At 38.4% G+C, this 19,160-nt stretch overlaps 1 protein-coding gene across 2 annotated transcripts in view; it reads left to right on the top strand.

Moving 5' to 3' along the window:
- Positions 1 to 19,160, top strand: part of CA10 (carbonic anhydrase 10) — a 167,204-nt gene that overhangs the window by 20,649 nt on the left and 127,395 nt on the right. For both annotated transcript variants that reach the window (XM_051634951.1, XM_051634952.1), the window contains exon 3: positions 12,415 to 12,489. In XM_051634951.1, the coding sequence (XP_051490911.1) occupies positions 12,415 to 12,489 (75 nt within the window). The remainder of the gene's footprint in view (positions 1 to 12,414; positions 12,490 to 19,160) is intronic.

Here is a 19,160-nt window from a genome sequence, read left to right as displayed (position 1 = left end):
AAACCTGGCACTGTGGCATGCCAGTTGCAGTGAACCTGGCCTGAGAGGAAGTTAAAAGCTGGGTAAAGTACGCAGGTGTAAGATTCTTTCCATGCATCCAGTTTTGTCATCCACTTTTGACCCTAAGCATCTGCCAAACGGCTCAAAATCAAGTTTACAGTGTCAGTAGTATTGGTGACTGCATAATTGTGTGGGCAGCCAACCAGGTATGGTGGATTTTGATTTGTGTGCATTATTCATCCACTGTCACTGGGTTTCCCTGGTGTAGAGTTGCAGGAAAAGTTAGGCAGGCATTTATGCAAAAAAAACCCTAAAATATGCAGAATTCAGTAATTCTCCTGGCTACTACTATGACAATTTTAAAGTTTATTAGACTAATGTAATTTTTTTTTTTGGACACAAACAAAAGTTTGTTTGCTTTAGACTAATTTCAGTATTCCAAATATTTTTTTTAAAAACCCACTCATTTCCTGAGTAGTTTGCCTAACATTTGGGAGGTTATTTCAAGTGGACTTAGAGTTTATAGGGTTATCTGAGATTTTGTGCATAAAAATCAGTGTGTTCCAGTAGGAGGATAAAAGGACTGGAAATAACTTTCTTCCTACAGAGTCTGACTTCTCCTATCAGTGTCATCACTGAGTTCTGCATGCATTTTCACACCCCATTCCTTGTCTGCTTGTGTTCCTCACCACCCAGACACAAACCAGCTCTGATCCTGCAGCCATAGAGCCAGCTTAGCCTGGTACTGTGCGCTGCAGCTAGTATGACCTGCTGAGAGACAGAGCAGTCTATATCTGCCTGGATATATATGCCATGAGTGACTTCAGGCAAAGCACAGTAAAGGAAATGACAAGTCAGTTGTCAGCAGAATGTGGTTAATGCTTTTATTTCAGGACTGCAGATGCTTTGAAGTGGGCAGTCGGGTTGGCCATGCCTATTTCATCTGTACCTGCAACCCTTTCTGCATACATAAATCAAAGGTTTAAGTGTCAAAGGCTGAAATACAGGGGAGGGGACAGGAACAGGACATGAGGACGTGATTTTGGTTTGATGCTGTGTTTATGGAATAGATGTATAGGTCCGCATATCCCACTGTTCTCTGTTCCCATCTACAGTGCTCCGCATGTGTGGAAGACTCAGCAGACACTTATTTGTGGATAATCAGGTATGAGGTGTCTGTGTCTCCAGGCTATGTTGTGTGTTCTTCAGGCAGCTGCACAGCAATGAATTTGTCAGAGTTATCCTGAATCATTCTTTGAAGCATTCACTGCTGAAAATTGAATACAATAAGAATCTAAACTAAAAAAAAAAAAAGAAGAAAAAAAAAAAAAGATTCTCCGAAATTACCTGAATTCAGGGACATTCCCCCCTATTTCTGATTCTTGAAAACGGATGTACTGGGGCTCTGGGACATATTGCTGTTGGAGTATGTTACTTTATACTACTGCATAGTGGTTGTGTTTTTAAAGTTGAGTGTCTATACATATCAATTGACAGACAACTGTTCGTAAATTAAACAAGCCGTGAGTGTTATTGATGGTCAGGTTTTTCTGTACTGCTGTCATCTTCAGTAGTTCATACAATAGTTGGTAGGCAGTGAGTTATAGCTAAGTACTGCAACGAGCATATCTGCAGCTTCTCTCCAGAAGCTCTGCCCTATAGAGTGTACAGGAGGCAGGGCTGTCACAGCTCCTAGGGTTTATTTTAATATTTTTTGGTCAATGTCTTAGCCATAGATGGAACATTGAATGATAAAAAGGGTTAGAAGAGAAGCAGACCTTTAGAAGTCTTTAAAATAGATCTAAATATAAATAAAATATGGAAAAAGCCCCTAGGTAACAGGTACAGTGCTGTCTGGTGTTCAAAGGATACTGGAAACTAGCAGGTGTCTCTGCTTTAGATATGCCAGCCTGATAAGGAGGGAAACATGCATTTGAAATCCACAGCTTCCATTTCTAGTCCTGAGTTTATTTTGCCCTCACTAGAAAAAAAAATAAAATAAAAAAATTATTAAAAAATCTTTCTTCTTGCTACCAGCCAGCATAAAAGACTGTCTGAAACTTCTGTGGATTTTGAGTTGGAAGAAACAGGACCACACAGATGAAAAGGAGGAAAGCTAGGAAATCCCTGATGAAATCTTTGCAGTGGCATATTTCTCCATATAGTTCCCTTGAACAAAATACATTTTTTAAATTCTTGAGTGGCTTTTTAATTTTTCTTTTTTCTGTGTCCAGAGTCTCATCTCTCAAAGACAGGAAGAGCAAGCTCTGAACAACACATACCCAAGTGAAGATGATTTTTTTTTTCTACCTGGGATTTCTGCATCAATAATTTAGAAAGTGATTCAAATTCTAGATCAGCAAAATGAAGCAGGTACAGGCATCTCAGCCAGTGTGAAATATCTTCCATCTTCAAAACTAAATGAAAAAGAGGAAAGCAGCATATCACTGCTTTTGACTGATGGCTGAGAAAGATGAACAGAGGACACCATTGTAAGGACCAAGAAACCAAGAAATTTAGTAGTATTCAGAAGGATAAGCTGCTCTCTGCAGTCACCCAAGGTAGATGGAGCTGCAGCATTCCCAGTCAGGAATATTGCTGGTTGGAACAGGAATAACAGAAGAGCAGCAGAGTGCCAGAATAACACTGCATCTCAGGAATCAGTCCAGAGAGGGGGAAGGGCATGACTTCTTCCAGGATCAGTGGATAAACACATCTATGGACAGATGGATGATAGAAGTAATCTCTGAGGGATATTCCACAGAACTGCAGGGAAGCAAAAATGGTGAGGGGAGGTATGGAGAGTGATTTGTCTCTTGTCAAGACCAGAAGCATGACCAAGTTAAAATAAATAAATAAATAAAATTCTTCCTCCATCTTCACCTGACACGTGGGATAAACAACCAATGCTTCCAAATCAGTCAAAAAACCTTGAAATTTTGATAGCCCATGGTATCTCGTTGTTTGGTAGCACACAGAAACAAACCTGATGATCCTAACCCTTTTTGGCAGGGTTTCCCTTTAAAGGGAATTTAATGAGTTCATTGCTATTCAAGACTCTTCTATACTTGCCAGGTATAATGGGAATATGCTTAAACTGGGCTCTTTTGAAAATCCACATTAGGTAGAAACATTATTTTTAGCATATCAAGATCTCCTTTAGTCTGAAACAATACTTTCTGTTGAAAAATTCATCACAACCTGGTTCGTCACAACCACTGAAGATACTGCTACATAGCAAAAGAAAGGCTATCACTTAGAAATTCATAAAATTAGCTACAAAGTTGGGTTGTTTTTTTCCCTGTTCTGTTAAGAAATTCATAGTAACCAAGAACAAGCTATTGTTAAGAAACTAACAAACTGCAGAGACAATGGTGAAGAGCAATTATAGTAATGCCACATTATGATGGATTCAGTTTTCTGTCATGATACCACTGCCTGAAATGGATCTATATGTTGGCTTATACTCTGACATTAGATTTCTTCTTGATGCTAGCAAAGCTGTTATTATATGGCCAGAATTTTTTATTATTTTTTTTTTTTACTTTGTGATCTCAGAAAGCGCCAGGATGTAATGGTTAAGTGCTGAGGATTTAGGTAGTCCAGTGGGCTCTGAGATGATCTGGATTAGTGCCCTGACAGTCAACCACAGGATGACCAGAAATCTAGGTCTCTGAATCCAATTCAGTATAATCATTTTGCCTCCCCATTTTCCATTAGCTTTTCATAGAATCATAGAACTATTCAGGTTGGAAAAGCCCCTTGGGATCACCGAGTCCAACCATCATCCCTGCTCTACAAAGTTCTCCCCTAAATCACATTCACCAACACCACATCCAAACGACCCTTAAACACATCCAAGGATGGTGACTCAACCACCTCCCTGAGCAGCCTGTTCCAGTGTCTGACCACTCTTTCTGTGAAAAAGTTTTTCCTAATGTCCAGTCTAAACCTGCCCTGTTGCAGCTTGAAGCCATTCCCTCTTGTTCTGTCGCTAATTACCTGCAAGAAGGGACCAGCACCAACCGCTCTACAATAACCTTTCAGGTAGTTGTAGAGACTGATGAGGTCTCCCCTCAGCCTCCTCTTCCTCAAACTAAACATTCCCAGCTCCTTCAAACGTTCTTCATAAGATTTATTCTCTAGGCTCTTCACCAGCTTCGTTGCCCTCCTTTGTACTTGCTCCAGCACCTCAATATCTCTCTTGAGTTGAGGTGCCCAAAACTGGATGCAATACTCCATACTCAATATACTCCATACTCAATACTCAGTACTCCAAAAATTAAATACTTTTGAATGACTTCATGTTGTTTGTTGTGATTGGTTTTGTTTATATGTAGCTATGTTAGCCAGGAGAAGAATACTCCTGTCTCAGGAAAGTGCATAATTTTGTGTTGACTGAAGTTAGAGTCATGTATGTACAAGACCTACAGATTTCCATTCATAGTTCTGCTGACTTTTCAAGGCAGAATGACAGCAGCCTTCTTTTCCTCTGGTTCAGGTATGTCCCTTTGTTAAGATTGTGGAAGATGCTCATAATAGTACTGCTTAAGCATTATGAATTCTCTGCCTATGATGTAGCTCTTTAGAATGTTTCCATATCACATTCTGGACCACAAGTTTTGGTGTGCTTTAGAATTCTGTGGGATGTGAGGCTGCTGTGTATTTTGTAGAGTCAAGCACCTCATATTGATGCCATGCCATTAGTCTTGAGGTTAGTTGGAAGACCTTTATTTTTTTTCCACCTGTGTTTGCCTGAGCAGTGATGAATACTTAAATTCTGTTCACAGCTCCCTCTTGGGAAGACTGCTGAAGAAATAATTTCGCATTCCCAGAGCCAAAGATTTGGGAAAACAAAAGAAAATTCTGCCTGTGGCAGTGAACAAGATAGTCCCTGACTGGTTGTGCTATGACTGATTGGTAACTTTCTCTTTAGAGAATACAGAGAACACAGGGTCAGAAACCTGAGATGTCAATATCATATGTGCTTCTGAGGAAGGAATTTAGTGGTTTCCTTTTAGAGGAAGTCCTATTAATTTAGTATTAATAATGTATTGAACTTTAAAGGCTCGAGGAGCTTGAGGCTATTTCTTTGAAGTTGCTGAGTGTCCCCAAACCACACTGAAATTAATGGGAGTGGAGGGCATGCAGTGTGATATAAAGTAAGAGCTATTCTGAAGTTAGTATCACAGGATACCTTGCTTCTTCTTAATGCATTATTTTATAGAGCTCTTCAGACTTCAAACAACTCATTGGAGAGGAGCTACCCATTCTAACACAACACAGATGAGTCTGTTGTGTATGCTGACCCTTCTGTTAGAGACTGGGAAACACTGAGACAGCCAAATTGTATTCATGTGGTTCAGGACTCATCAATGTCTTCCATCAATGACTGAGATAAAAGGTGTTGAGTCTCTGGCATTACCATTTGCATTTCCCACACTGCTTGCGATCAGTATTTATGTTCTAATTGCTGCAATACATCTATATATTCTTCTCCTACATAAATTGGCTTGATTTCTTGCAATAGTTCAGTTTCGATGCAATTTTAACTCTTGTGCCAGAGACGGAAAAGAACTCTAGCTCGTTCAAAAGTAATGTGAGTCCTGCAGATATGTATGGGGGCTGAGAAAGCAGAGGCTCACATCCCCAGTTTATAGTCATTTGTATGTGGAACCTCCAGCATTCTTCATATCAAACAAAACTGCTCAGTTTTTCCAGACAACATAGAGAGATATATAGAAGTTCTCTGTCTCTCAATAGTTTCAGAAATAAGATTTTGCTGAAGAAGAAATTATGAAGACATTCTTTTAAAAATCAAAGCAATTAAGTGTAACTCTGCCTTAGTATTCCAGCCAGTTTAGACAAAAACTACTCAGAGAGAGCAAACATGTCACCTTTTACATGATGTAGGCTTAACTCCTGTACATGTGTATTAGTCACATTAAAAGAACAGCAGCTTTATGAGGCTGTTTAATGTTCTACAAATTGAGTTAGGAACACTATGCAGAGTTTCATGTTAAATTGGGTGCAGTGACATAAAGTAATTCACCCTGCAGTGCAATCCATCATTTACACTGGTGTACTTAGGTGCTTAGGGAAGAGTGAGTCACAATGGTTTTATCTTGTTCAGACTAAAAGCTTTCGCTACAACCTCTGCTTTTGTTCATTTATATTAAAACTTAAGTAACGCTTGCATGATCGGGCATATATGCCTTATGGAAAATTCGTTATTACAAGTTGGGACCCCTCACCCAAAACCATATAATTATACTTTAACAGAATGATATAGCATGCAGTTACCTAGCATGCACATCTACCTACCCATGGTCATCTCTTGATCTTCATAAATGGTATTGGAAATTATTCCTGCTTACAGATAAACTTACACGTTTTGTTAGTATTCAGAGGTCAGAAAGGCAGAGAATTGTTAACTAATTTTGTCTACAACTGAGTGAAGCACAACTTAAAAGCACATAATGAGCACAGTTTCATGGGATCCCTTCTACTAAATCTTGCTATCTCCTTTCTTTAAACAATGAGATCAGAACTGGTCTTACAAGTCAGTTTTTACAGGTAGATAAATGAAAGTGCACAGCCACCTGTAAGATTAATAGAAGAGGAAGAAAAGATGTTCTGGAGTCCTGCCTGCCAGTTCTGTGCAGTGGCCTTTAAACTGGCTTTCTCTTGCCTTTGCCCCTTTCCTTGCCTTTTAAGATTTGAAATTATTTTGTGAAAACCTTCACAAATGTAATTGACTGGAGGGGATCAGATTATCTGCACAAGATCCTTCTCTTTCCTCAACAGAGCTGAGCCTTATGCACACTTTTTACTTTGTGCAAACTGAGTTATTGCTAGATACTGCCTGATCTTTGCATAGTTCTCGTGAGAGAGTAGTTAGCAGCATGAACATCCTGAGAGGGGCTTAAGTACTTGTAAACATCTTAGCCTATGGTTCTTCCAACAGCATTTAGTGACTCTGGACACTTGGTGGCTCCCATCAAAAGCCAACTACATAGGGACAGTAGATAAAGCTGTCAGCTATGTTGTTATACCAGATTGTCACTACTGACAGCATACACATGAGTGTGCTTGTATGAAATCTGACCCTTTGGCCAAGGTTTTTAATTGGAATCTTATCAGGAAACAAAATTACCATAAATAGAAAACACACAGACTAGTGAAGTCTCTGTGCCATAGCCGAATTCCTATGATAATGCCTTACTTTCCCCTCTGAACACAATAAAACAGGTCAGGCCCATTTGGCTTGTGTTGAATACTGTTTGGAATTCACAGCAGTAGTGAGAGCTTTTACATACGGGGATGGTGGAAGAAGGATTTATGGAATTGGAGAGTATTAACTTAATGAAAGAGCATTTGCATGTTTTCAGAGCAAAACATTATCCAAAAAAGAATCAAAGAAATCTGGCATAGCTGATGAAGGCATTTTATTTATTGATCCTTTTATAATCCTTTGTTTTCTTTTTCCTCCCTCATCATATGGTGACACATACAATGTAGGCTGTAACATTCATAAGCAAGCTAACCTCTCATCCTGCAACTATTCGCTTATAAACGGTGCTTTATGTAGTTTCTGAAGTGTGTGTTGTTAGGTTCTTTTAACCTAAAAATGCTGCATAAAAACATCTTAAATAATAGCTTCAATTATGTACAGACTTGTTTTGAACAAACTGAATATTAATTATAGAGGGCTGAATCTTCAGCTAATTGCATCTGCTTAGTTCCCCTGCTGTCAGGTCTATTTTATACACGTGTATTCCATTTGCTTTAAGAGCCATTTGTTGGTGTGAGCCAAAAGCTGACACTTATATGACTGAAGATAGTGAAACTGGTTTTGTAGATTGGGTTAAGTCTCTTTCCTCCAAAGCTTAGGCAACCCATCCTTGGGTTTAACAGTATGCAAAACATCCATATAGAATGTAGTAATTAAAACTATTTAAAATAATTACAAAGTATGTACATTAGCCAAGATTCTGTAAGTGGAGTTTAGTGAAAAACATTTTTTTTTTTTTAAACCAGCCTACCCTGTTCTCTGTAGGGTGAATTTTCTATTCAAACACGTGATCTTCTGAAACACTGGGAAAATTCCTCAAATTTTAATTTTTGGCATAAGACACAGCCATCTTGGGTTACTTTTCACTGGCTGAAGCAGATACCTTGAGACCGACGGAGCTACTCAGGTTGAACTATGCAACTCTGGATGGAAATCAAATGGTATTACATAGCTGAGCAAAAGCTTCTGCTACCTTGGAGAGAAATGGGATAAGGCCTATAAGTCCAATAGTTTGTGGGATACAAAGGGTAGATATAAGTGAAGATCACACCAGCATCTAATACCTTATATCTTTCATGTTCAGTGTTCACTATTACAATAGCAGGTTTGATTTATTTTTCTTATAGTAAGAACTATGCCATTTTTCTGTGAGCTTCATACCAAAGTATTAGCAATGAATTAATGCTTTGCACTAAGTTTATTATGAATCTATGGCTCATTGTTGCAGCTGTTTTTCTTGATTATCTCATAACTATGCAGAAGAGATAACAGTGATAAAAACATTATCATGTATTTAATGGCAGGGCAAAACCAGCCAGGTTGTCACAAGCAAGACTCTCAGAATGTAAGTTGAGTAGGGATAAGCATGCAGACTGATTACTATAGCAATCAGAAGAGTTAAGATCAGTAAAATTCAGATGATAAAAGATTTTTTTCTTAGCTTCTGTGGTTTCCTCACTGTCTGAATCTCTACATTTTTCATCTGTGTGAAATGGCAGTAAAGTGAACGGAGAATTCTGCTCTGGCAGGAGTCTGCTCTTGGCTTATCCTCAGATGTGACTGACATAAATGATGGCATCAGATACAAGCCTTTTTATCTTCTATTGAAATATAAGAAGTAAATAAGTAATTTTAGAAAGGCTTATTCTGCTTACATCTTGCAAATAAGCATGTTTACTAAGGGATATTTTTTATTAATGGGAGTATTTATATTACATCAGCATTAGCATTCCAACAAGATGAAGACCTCTTTGCACTGCAAATTATATACAGATATTCAAGCACCTTCATCACAGTACCTGGTATCTGTTACAATGTTATCTGATGATTTTGAAATAGTTTTAGTGACTGAGTAACAGCTTCTCTTTGAAACATAAGCCTACTTATAGTAACCTCTAAGCTAGATACTGTTAACTGATGACTCACTCTGTGGTGCACCTTTTGCTGTTTGCATTTACTGCACAATTTTATGACCCTGTACAACGCTGTTTCCACGTACATGGAGCTCACTAGGAAACAAAAATGCACAAGATTTTGCAGAACTTAGCCTGTAATTTTATGCTTCACAATGAGACATACCTACAGTAATCGGACAGAATGAAAGCAACATGTCATATCAGCTCCAAATACATATTCTGTCTCCTCTACAGCAGCTGCATTGAAAGAGATCTGACATAATGGTGTTACATCAGCAGAGCTACTAATCTCAGATGCTAGTGATTTCAGCACAGAGGGAGCTGTAGCAAATGGAGGTTATTCAATATCCTCTAGCATTTAGGGCAAACGTGGCATTTTGGACTGTTCCTACTAATGGCAGAATACATTAGCTGATGCTAACGTTGCTGTTGCAGAGCCACTTGTGCAGGTGATCTGCTCCTGACAGCGAAGTGTCTGTTCATTATTTTGGTGCCTTGCAGAAGCAACAAGATTTCTTGAAAGAAAAAGGCTTACTCAAGGTTTTAGTAGTAAAAGCAGAAGTCTTTGGCATATAAAAAAATTATTTTTATTACTTTTAGTATATTTAACTCTTCTTAGGAACTTAGAATGACTTTCAGGAACTTTTGCCTCCTCAGTATCTTATGTGACAGGTCATGCTGAAAAAAGGAGCTGCCATGGAAGAGCTGCAGTGTTCTGCAGGAACACAGGAGATCAGAAGCCAAAAAGCAAGCACACACCTCTTTTTTTGGTCCTCAAGTGCCAGAATTGCAATGAGAAGTATAATAGTTTTACTTAAACTGAAAGAAGAAGGATACTGAGAGGATTTTGCTATTTTCAGTGTCATGAGGTGGCACGTATGAAGAATCCTTGGCAAAAATTCCTGAGCCATAAGGCTGAACCTGTTTACCCAGGCACAGTGCCATTCTGTCAGATGGGCACTGATACCCAATTGTAGAGACCCTGTGTTGTATATGCATCAGATGTAAGTGTCCTAGGTATGATTCCCAGCAAGGATTGTCCATATGTCTGTTCATTCTAATTTTATATTCTGTTGTTCCATTACTAATTCGGGTATGGGTCTGATTACGTTTCAAAAATAGAGAACAGCTTTTTTTCTCCTTTAATAAGAGCTTGTGCCCACGTGCATAACACAGATTGGAGCAATGGCTCAGAAGTTTTTGGGGGACAAACTTTCCTCCCTGGCCTTACCAGACCTCCTCCTTCTGCATTCAGAGAAATGAAAGCTTTATAAATACCTTTCATTTCTAAGCAAGTCCCTGTCCATCAGAGTAAATCTCTGGCACCAAGCTAGATTTCATATGCACAGCAGAGTGGAAATCTGTGTTCAGTCACTCTCTGCTCTATTTTGGAGGATGTTTTGCCTGAACTGGTAGAAAACAGAGGTTTCAGGGTTCAAGAAAGACCATGGCACTGGCGATTGTCTCCCTCACTGTTCTCTCACAACAACCACCTGCCTTTCCTCTTTATTTTCTCAGTGGACTCAGATTTCTGTGAATCAACAGGACTCCCAGCATTGTTCTTGCCCTATCTTAGATATTTTATATGGCTATGGTACAACATGTTATTTTATTTTATTCCTTCTTATGTGTTTCATTTTCCCATGTATTTAACAGATAAGGACCTGATATCTGTGGAATGTGCAGAGTGATGCCAGGTCATATTCTTCTCTGATAGCTGAAGGAATTGCAGAGGCATCAAATTATTTAGTACAAAGCTTTGATAAACTAATTTTCTGGCTTATCTCATGCAGTCTGTTCCATACTAATGCAGCAAATTTGAAAAAATATGACAAAAATTTTAGTTTTCCTGACATTCCTTTTGGAATTAGCTTCACTAAGTGCTGGAGCAACACACTGAAGCAGACCCAGCCTCTTTTGATTTTGGTTTAATGTGCACTTTGAACAATGCATGATATATTTCTTTTGGACTTCACATGTATCAGTAGATTGGCCACAGTGTGAGTGTCACCTAAGAGATGTTTCCATAAATGCTGACAGTGAGCAGTTGCAGTTGAAAATACCCAACCTCCCCTGAAGTCTACTTAACTTACCTCCATCTACATACTTAGTTTCTTCACTCACTTGTAAAATTCAGTTGTCTGTGGTTGGCTGAACCAGCTTTAGCTGTTTATATTACTGCAAGATGCACTTCAATGCACTGTAATTTTCTGGGAAATTTTAACTAGAAGAATGATTGCTGACCTTTGTTGGGACTCACTTATTAGTATCCTCTCCTATTGCTGTAGCATCCCAAAATCTTTAAGGACTTCTGTTGCAGAGCACAGAGGCATAAAAGCAACATGAATAAACCAGCTCTGAGACAAAAAATTTGCAGTTCTGATTGAATATGAGTGGTTTGCTGCTCAGATATTTTGATTGTGGGCTGAGATTTGCCATTTTCCAAATGTTTGTATAGTACAGTCCAGCACAACAAAGTCATACACAGTTTGAATTCTCTAGGCAAGTATTTAAAAGCTAAAATAATGACAATAATGTTATCTGCAAACTTTAAGGAGTGCACAGTGGAATGTGCACAGTCCTTTCAGTGCAGCATGTCACCATGCGATGAATGGAATGGGAACTGGTACTGCAAGGAGAAATCTGCACCCACCCATGCTCCATTCCATAATGTGTCTGGATTTCTGGTAAAGCAGAGTGTTGGTCCCTCTGTCAGTATGCTTAATTACCTTCAGCTTGACTTTCGTTTCTGCAATTTACAGCCAATTAAATCATAAGTATTGTTTTGTAACTGATAGACCAGTATGCAGTTGTCCTCATCTTGCATTCTTTAAAGTCAGAATCTCGTATTCTATTTCTAATTTTTAATAACAACATTTTTGGTTTAGATTGCTGGTAATAGAGTAATTTTTATCCCATTCTGAATTTATGGATGACACATAAACCACCAATACTGCATTTTTAAGCTTAGTAATCATTTCTTCAGTAGCTGAGTATGTTTTACTACATGAAAAACAGGGACAAGGTCCTCTAAGATAGAGATGCGTAGCATAATTCAATATATTGAATAAACATCACTTGGGAACTTGAGGAATGGCTCTTCTGTAGAAGATGATACCCTGTTTACAGTTTCCAGTATTTATATAATAAGTATTTCCTATTTCTTGCCTTAGTGTTATCGTTTCTTTCATTATTTCTTTCTAGCTCAACAAAATTCACCAAAAATCCATGAAGGCTGGTGGGCTTATAAGGAGGTGGTCCAGGGAAGCTTTGTTCCAGGTAAGTGTAATTTTAAAATCCTAGTTTTTGTTAAGTATTTTTCACTTGAATGAATATAATTGGGTTTTAGGGAGATTTGGTTTGGGTTTTTTAACCATTGCAAAGATCTAAAGTACACAGGTACTCAACATCACATTATATGGAAGTGTAGGAGGGTTTTTGTCACTACATTGTCCAAAGACCATGGCTGTTTTCTGGGAAAGAAAATGAGATTAAATATTTAAACATTTCAATGAGTTTCTGGCACTGAAATTCTTGTGAAAAGCCTGTATGAAAATTGACATCTACAAGGCTGGAGCTTAATTACATATTGACGTAGCATAAAGTAGCTTTTCAGATTTATTTGTGATTGGTTTGGGTTGTCAAAGATGCTGCAACATGTTGTTAGGCATGTTTAGTTCCTAATACTGGTAAGCAGGGGAAGAAACCTGGAGAATTCACTTGCATTCAAGAAGAAATTTTAGCCTTCCTTATTTGCATGACCCAGGCAGATGCCCAGTAGAAGGTGAATGAAAAAAAAATTTGCTTTACAGATCTTCTAAGTGTTTCAGCTTAAAGTTATTGAGAAAAATATTTCAATCAGCATGTAAAGAAATATTTGGGATCAGGTAATACTTGTAGTATTCCAGTCTTAATACCATGAGAAATCTAGGGAACATCCTTAGAGGAAACAGTCATGACTCAAACTATCAAGGAAGATCCTTTAGAATAGTGTGGAGAGACAACTTCTTTCTGAGAGATCCCTGGTTTACACATACATGTTGAATATCAGATTAACCTAGCACACATCCTCAAGAAGTGGTCCAGAAGGACAATTATGAACAGCTCACTTGGAGCAGCCATGCAGAAAGCAAGGGTAATTTGGCAGCAGGTTTCTTGCAGACTCTCATGTTTCTTTCAAAGGATGTAAGCCTCAGCAGAAAAGTCCCAAGAATTTTTACAGAACAAACAACTAATTTTTTTTCAGCAGCAGCTAGATTTTGGAGTCTTTGAAAACCATATTTAAAGCATTTCAAGGATGCATTTTATGGTTATGATCTCAGGCTAACACATCACAAAGGATATATTAGTGCATATAAGTTTATCCATAATGTTAGCAGTCACGTATCAGATCTCACATGAGATGCTAATTAGCACCTGAGAGGTGATAGCTGCAAGGCAGTCTGAGGAGCACTAGCTGAAGTTGCTGACTGATGTGCACGGAAGCAAACAGCTAGAGCCATCTGCTAAGATGTTTCCTTTCTACAAGCTGTTAGTCCTGTCTCAGGGCTGGAAGTTGCAACCTCCGAATATATTTGAAAGGAAAATACTTGTGCAACACCCTGTCACTGCAGTTCAAAACTGGCATCTCAGCTAATATGATTGACATGAACACAGCTCTTTAGCTGCTTGGGGGAGCAACCACAAGCATAGAGATGGCTAATTGGGGTAATAGCATTACAAAACACTCTAGGATGAGTTGCTGGAGTTTGTCTGTCACCGCTTTGGCTGTGTGAATACTTTTCACCTATTTCAAAGCAAAGTCACCGTCTTTCTTTGAACTATCATGTCTTCTTTCATGTATAGTTGTGTAAGAACTACACACTACATTTCCCAAATCCCAGACTCTCTATACTCTGGAATAGATTAAAAAAATAATAAATTAATTTAAATATCTTTATAATGTAATATGTTCATCTGGACACAGGTTGTTTTTTTTCCCCAGATTATGGGATTCACAACTTAAATTATGTGTTGTAAACCAGTGGTTTACAGTCACTTATGTGTATCTCACTGGTAAGAGAGGATACAGGCAGAGATGAGGTATAGGACCCATCACACTCTTTCTCAACTTCCCTTTGCAGTGATCAGTGGTGCTTTTTTCCCTTCACAGCCTAATTATCTATCTTGGGTGTGTATTTCCCTCCAAAGTTATCCATGGAAGAAAAATTGCATGTAACAGATGTATCTAGGACTTTGCCTCATTACCCTGACAGGACCAAGTGATCAGGTTGTATTCCTGCCACAGCCAGGCTCTGCAAAGGTCAAGCCTTCCCTATATAATCAGTTCTTCCTTGGATAGCCTGTTGTGTCTTCCTGCGTTACCAGATGTATGATGCCTCTCCTGCTGAACCTGCAGGTTCTTCCTGCTAGGACACAAGCAGTATCCCCCTTCTACTTCAGGAATGTGCTAATATGGAAGACCTTCAAGGCAGTAATCTGCAGGTCCTTGACAATTACTGTACCTCACAGTTTGCTTTTAGGTTAGATGCCAATTTTAGGGATAGCAGTACTACAATTACTTTTTTTTTATGCAGTTGAAAATCCTCTTTCCCACTATCCTGAAGTGGTTGCTGTTTATCTTGAAGTGACACTAGTATAGGTTATAAGAAACAAGAACAATTAACTAACGGTAATTCTTTGGGACAGCTGTAGTTGGTAGGGCTAGCAAAACCTGCATGGGTGATGGCTTCTAGCTGGGAGGAAGTTTAAGAGAGAAGGAGCATTTCTATGCAGGACCTTATGTGTATCTTCAAAAGTTTGGGATTTGGAATAAAAAGGTAAGGCTAATATTGGGAACCTTTCTTTTCTTAGGTTTTTTACTATGACCTAGGAGCAGAGGAAGGAATTTCAAATATACTGATATATACAGGAAGGGGTTTTTGTATTCTTGACAAGCTATGTATAAAACCAGATGAAAACAGTGGTCTGTGACTAAGTCATTAATAACTGAAAGCTTGTAAATCCTTACTTTGAAGGATTATTCAGGATAGTTCTAAGTGCCAGACAGCAAGGCTCCTGCATGTTTGTGCTGCTGAATATATGTATGGATATATTTGAGAAATTCATCTTATCTTACACCCTTGACATACACAATATGTTGGTGGTTCTTGTCATCCTTTGGCTACAGACATTTTAATGGGATCCATGTCTTAAAAGAGAAGGATTGTAGCACAAAGAAATCTGATAGAGGAATTAGTGGCTGCTCAGAGACCCAAAGAACTTTTCTAAGCTAATAAACTAAAGTGAATAATGATATCTGCCATGGCTGATTATGTAAGGAGGGGACTTGGAGTTTTGGCTATTATTACCTCATAGTAGTAGACTTTTCTGTCTATGAATGTGTTTTTGTACAAGATGGATAGTAGCAAGCATCCCTCCTTACATTATAAAAACCCTTTATAGATTTTGCTGTATAGTGTTAAATAAGTTAGTGTCTCATGAAGAAGTCACTGAGAATAACAAGGAATTGTATTTTTCTGTGCTAATCATGTTCTTCTGTAGTGGTATGTAATTGGACTTAATCAGAGAAGGGTCACAAAGCTTCAGCTGATGTTTGCTAGGTACTTCTCCCATAAATCTGTATGGGATGAGATTGAACTGGAAGGGATCGCAGCATAGCATGGAAATACAGATGAGTGACACTAAGAGGTTGCCTCACTGCTCCTTTTATCATTATCCCACTTACAGAAAACTACTCTTGTAAAATGCTTTGATGAAGAGAATTATATTTTAAGAGTACTACAATTACAGCTTGCAATTATCAATTAGGAATTCAGCTCTTACTTCATTGAGAGTATGTACATCAGGTTATTTTAGTGACTTCAGGGAGATTATTCTTAACTGTTACATTGGTGATGAACCCAGGACCACTGAGAACTTTATATTAATATAGCATGCAGGTTTCAATTCATACATCTCATTGGTATTTTTAGGGTCATTAAGGTAGAATTTGCCACCTCATACAGAGGAAAATATGGTCACTGCAGCTACATCCTTATCTGTGCTTAAAATAAATGCCTGTGAAGTAAGATCATACCACTGTGTATGGCTACAGAGTAACTCTGCTTGTTATTATCTATGAAAGATTCACCGATACTCACAAAGCACTTCCTTGTTAAATCCTGTCCCCTGCCTCACAGAGAAAGAGGTCAAAAAGAAAAGGTAACAAGCCTGTTTTCTAAAGGTAGATACTTGCATATAGTATGCAAGTGCTTTCCTTGTAGAGTGCTATGACTGTAATAGTAAATATGGAATCAGAGGATTGTTACATCATAGTATTTATTCAGTAGCCTACAAGAACTTTATTTCTGAAAATGCTATGTGTGTGTTTGTGTAGGATTATGTAGGCTCTTCACATAGGGGATTGTTATTGACTTGATAGTCTGAAACCACTCATTCATACTCAGTGAAAATTTCCTCCTCTTGTAACACTTCTCTAAAAAGGTCAGTAGTGAATTCACTGAACCATGAATCCATTAAACACACTCAGGAGCAAAATCCATGCTCATCATTTACCATGCCTGCCTACAAGTACTTGGAATTATTATTTGGAGAAGTTTTACTGCTGTTCCACACATTAAAATACAGCTATCGTATAACATCACCCCACAGTGGTATTTCTGGGCATATGTTATTTGTGGTCATCTAGAGATTTACTATCTCTTAAGAAGAAACCCACCATGAAATACAGTCACCTATTCAGTGCATTTCCAGCTACCTGCTGACCCTGCTCAGAGCTGTAAATCGCATTAGAGTTAATGACTCTGGCCAAAGAAGGAAGCTTCCTGAATGTTATTGATTGTGGTTTGTTGTTTTGTTGTTAGGCTTTTTTTCTACTACTGAAAATATTACTTAAAATTATCACTTTTTCCTTACTGAATAGTGTGGGTTTATATTAGGGCCCTTGTCCATTTTGTATTTATAAAATGTACAGAAATGCATTAGTATTTCCAGACCAAGCAGTCACCAACTTTATAGTCAGGACATAAACCTTGAAAATAACAGCATAACATCATAATGGGAAATCTGACAGGTCGTTAACTACAGCTGCACAAATGGCACTGCTGTAATTCACAAGTGCACATGGACAACAGCACAGCCTTTCAGTGTCTGGTCGAGAAAGAAAAATACTGAAGTATGTAGCACAAAATAGCCAGATGACACTGCAAGTTGTTCCCTTGACACCAGAGCACATTGCTGATACATGTTCTAATCCAATACAGAGGTGTTTTTTTAGGACCATTTCCTGGTGTCCCCCAAATGCATTTTTTCTTATATTTAATATGTCGGAGCTTCAGTTATAGGGGTTCAGGTGAAGAATGAAGGTCTTTACACTGAGAGGTCATTTTACAAATATTAAACAATGGTGAATAAGGCAACAGTATGGAGGCTGGGAAATGAAACAACAGTTTAGATACCTGAGAGTCATCAGGCTAGTCTGCCTAGTGTCCCTCTGCTGTTGATTAAAAAAATAGATGTTCCCACAGGTCCTTTGGAAAAAAACCTGTCTTTTGGCTGACTAAAATTAAGCAGTAAAGCTGCCCAACAGAGGAGCAACAATAGGCAACAGTATGGGCACTGTGAGCTGGCATGCCTCCTTCATGGGCATTGCTAGACTTCCCATTTCAAAGGCCCATTTTAACAGAGCTGAAGTATGTTATGTGATTATTTGCAGTGAAATTTTGACATTAACTCATACTGTGTTGTAACTTCAGAAGTGATAAAGAAAGAAGAGTAGAAGGGAAGAAGGGCCAGGTCAATTGCACAGTCACTGTGTTTCAGTTTGAAAACAAACCCAAAGGTTGAAAAGCTCTAGCATTTAACAATGGCATTTCAATCAGACAGTGAGAAGATTACATGTTTCTTCCTTAAAAGTAATACCTCAGTCACCTTTGGTTTACTAATGGCTCTGAAATCCAGGTGTTACTTTGCTTCTGCACTTTAATTAGAAGCAAATCTGGCTAAAGTAATCCCTACAAAAGCCAGACACAGCCAGTTTTGAAAATCCTAGGTTAGTGGTTTTTGTCTGAAAATTGGTCCCGTTGAAAATGATGGGATTTGCTCACTGAGTTAAATGCTACAACTCTTGAATAAGGACATCAGAAGCTGATTCTTTAAAAAATAATCAATATTCACAAGACTGTTATTATTTTTACAATGGTTTTATGTAAAACCATCTCCTTCCAACTTCTTCAATGGGAATGAAATTACTTATTTACACAGCTGTGCAATGTAGCCTCCATCTCTTTTTCTTCTAGAGTGTTTCTACTGCAATTGCATTAATAATGTGCTTTTTGATTATATAATGTTTCAATACTTTATCCTTTGTTTCTCATGGAAGGGAGGGGCAGGATGGAAGGAATAAACTTGTGAACCTGGGATCATGCTGGTGTCACCACTGCACTAGCAAGTATAGGATGACTAGGATGCTCAGTTCTGAGAGGAGCTGCTCCTTTGAATCTCAGTCAGAAGCAGTTAAAGCTGTATCAAGGGCCAGCTGCCCTTCTGCAACATGCAGACAGGAATGATGGCTAATTCCCAGCTTTAGTCCCAATTTAGAACTGCAGGATTTAGCTGTCCTGTGTGGCTCAGAGGATATAGCATATGACATAAGAGAAAGAATCTCAGATAATATAGTTAACCTTTCTGTATTTTCAAACTAGGCTACAGAACAACTCACTCACCATTGCCTGTCAGCCCATTTCCCAGGAGTGAGTTCTGATTCAATTTTGCTTTTCCTGTCCAGCAGTTGGGCATCTTCAAATGGCTTTTCTTCCTAGTCTTAAATTAAGCTTTCTTAAAATAAAGAAGAAACAAATGACTGAAGTCTAATATGATATGGCTGAAACACCCTGCATGGCCTTGGCAGGCTCGATTATCAACATACTGACATCTTCAAAATTGCTTGG

This window comes from Apus apus, chromosome 17 (assembly GCF_020740795.1).
Source record: "Apus apus isolate bApuApu2 chromosome 17, bApuApu2.pri.cur, whole genome shotgun sequence".
In the NCBI taxonomy this organism is placed as follows: domain Eukaryota; kingdom Metazoa; phylum Chordata; class Aves; order Apodiformes; family Apodidae; genus Apus; species Apus apus.
The sequence above is the reverse complement of the archived record's forward strand: the minus strand, read 5'-3'. Positions and strand labels throughout refer to the sequence as shown.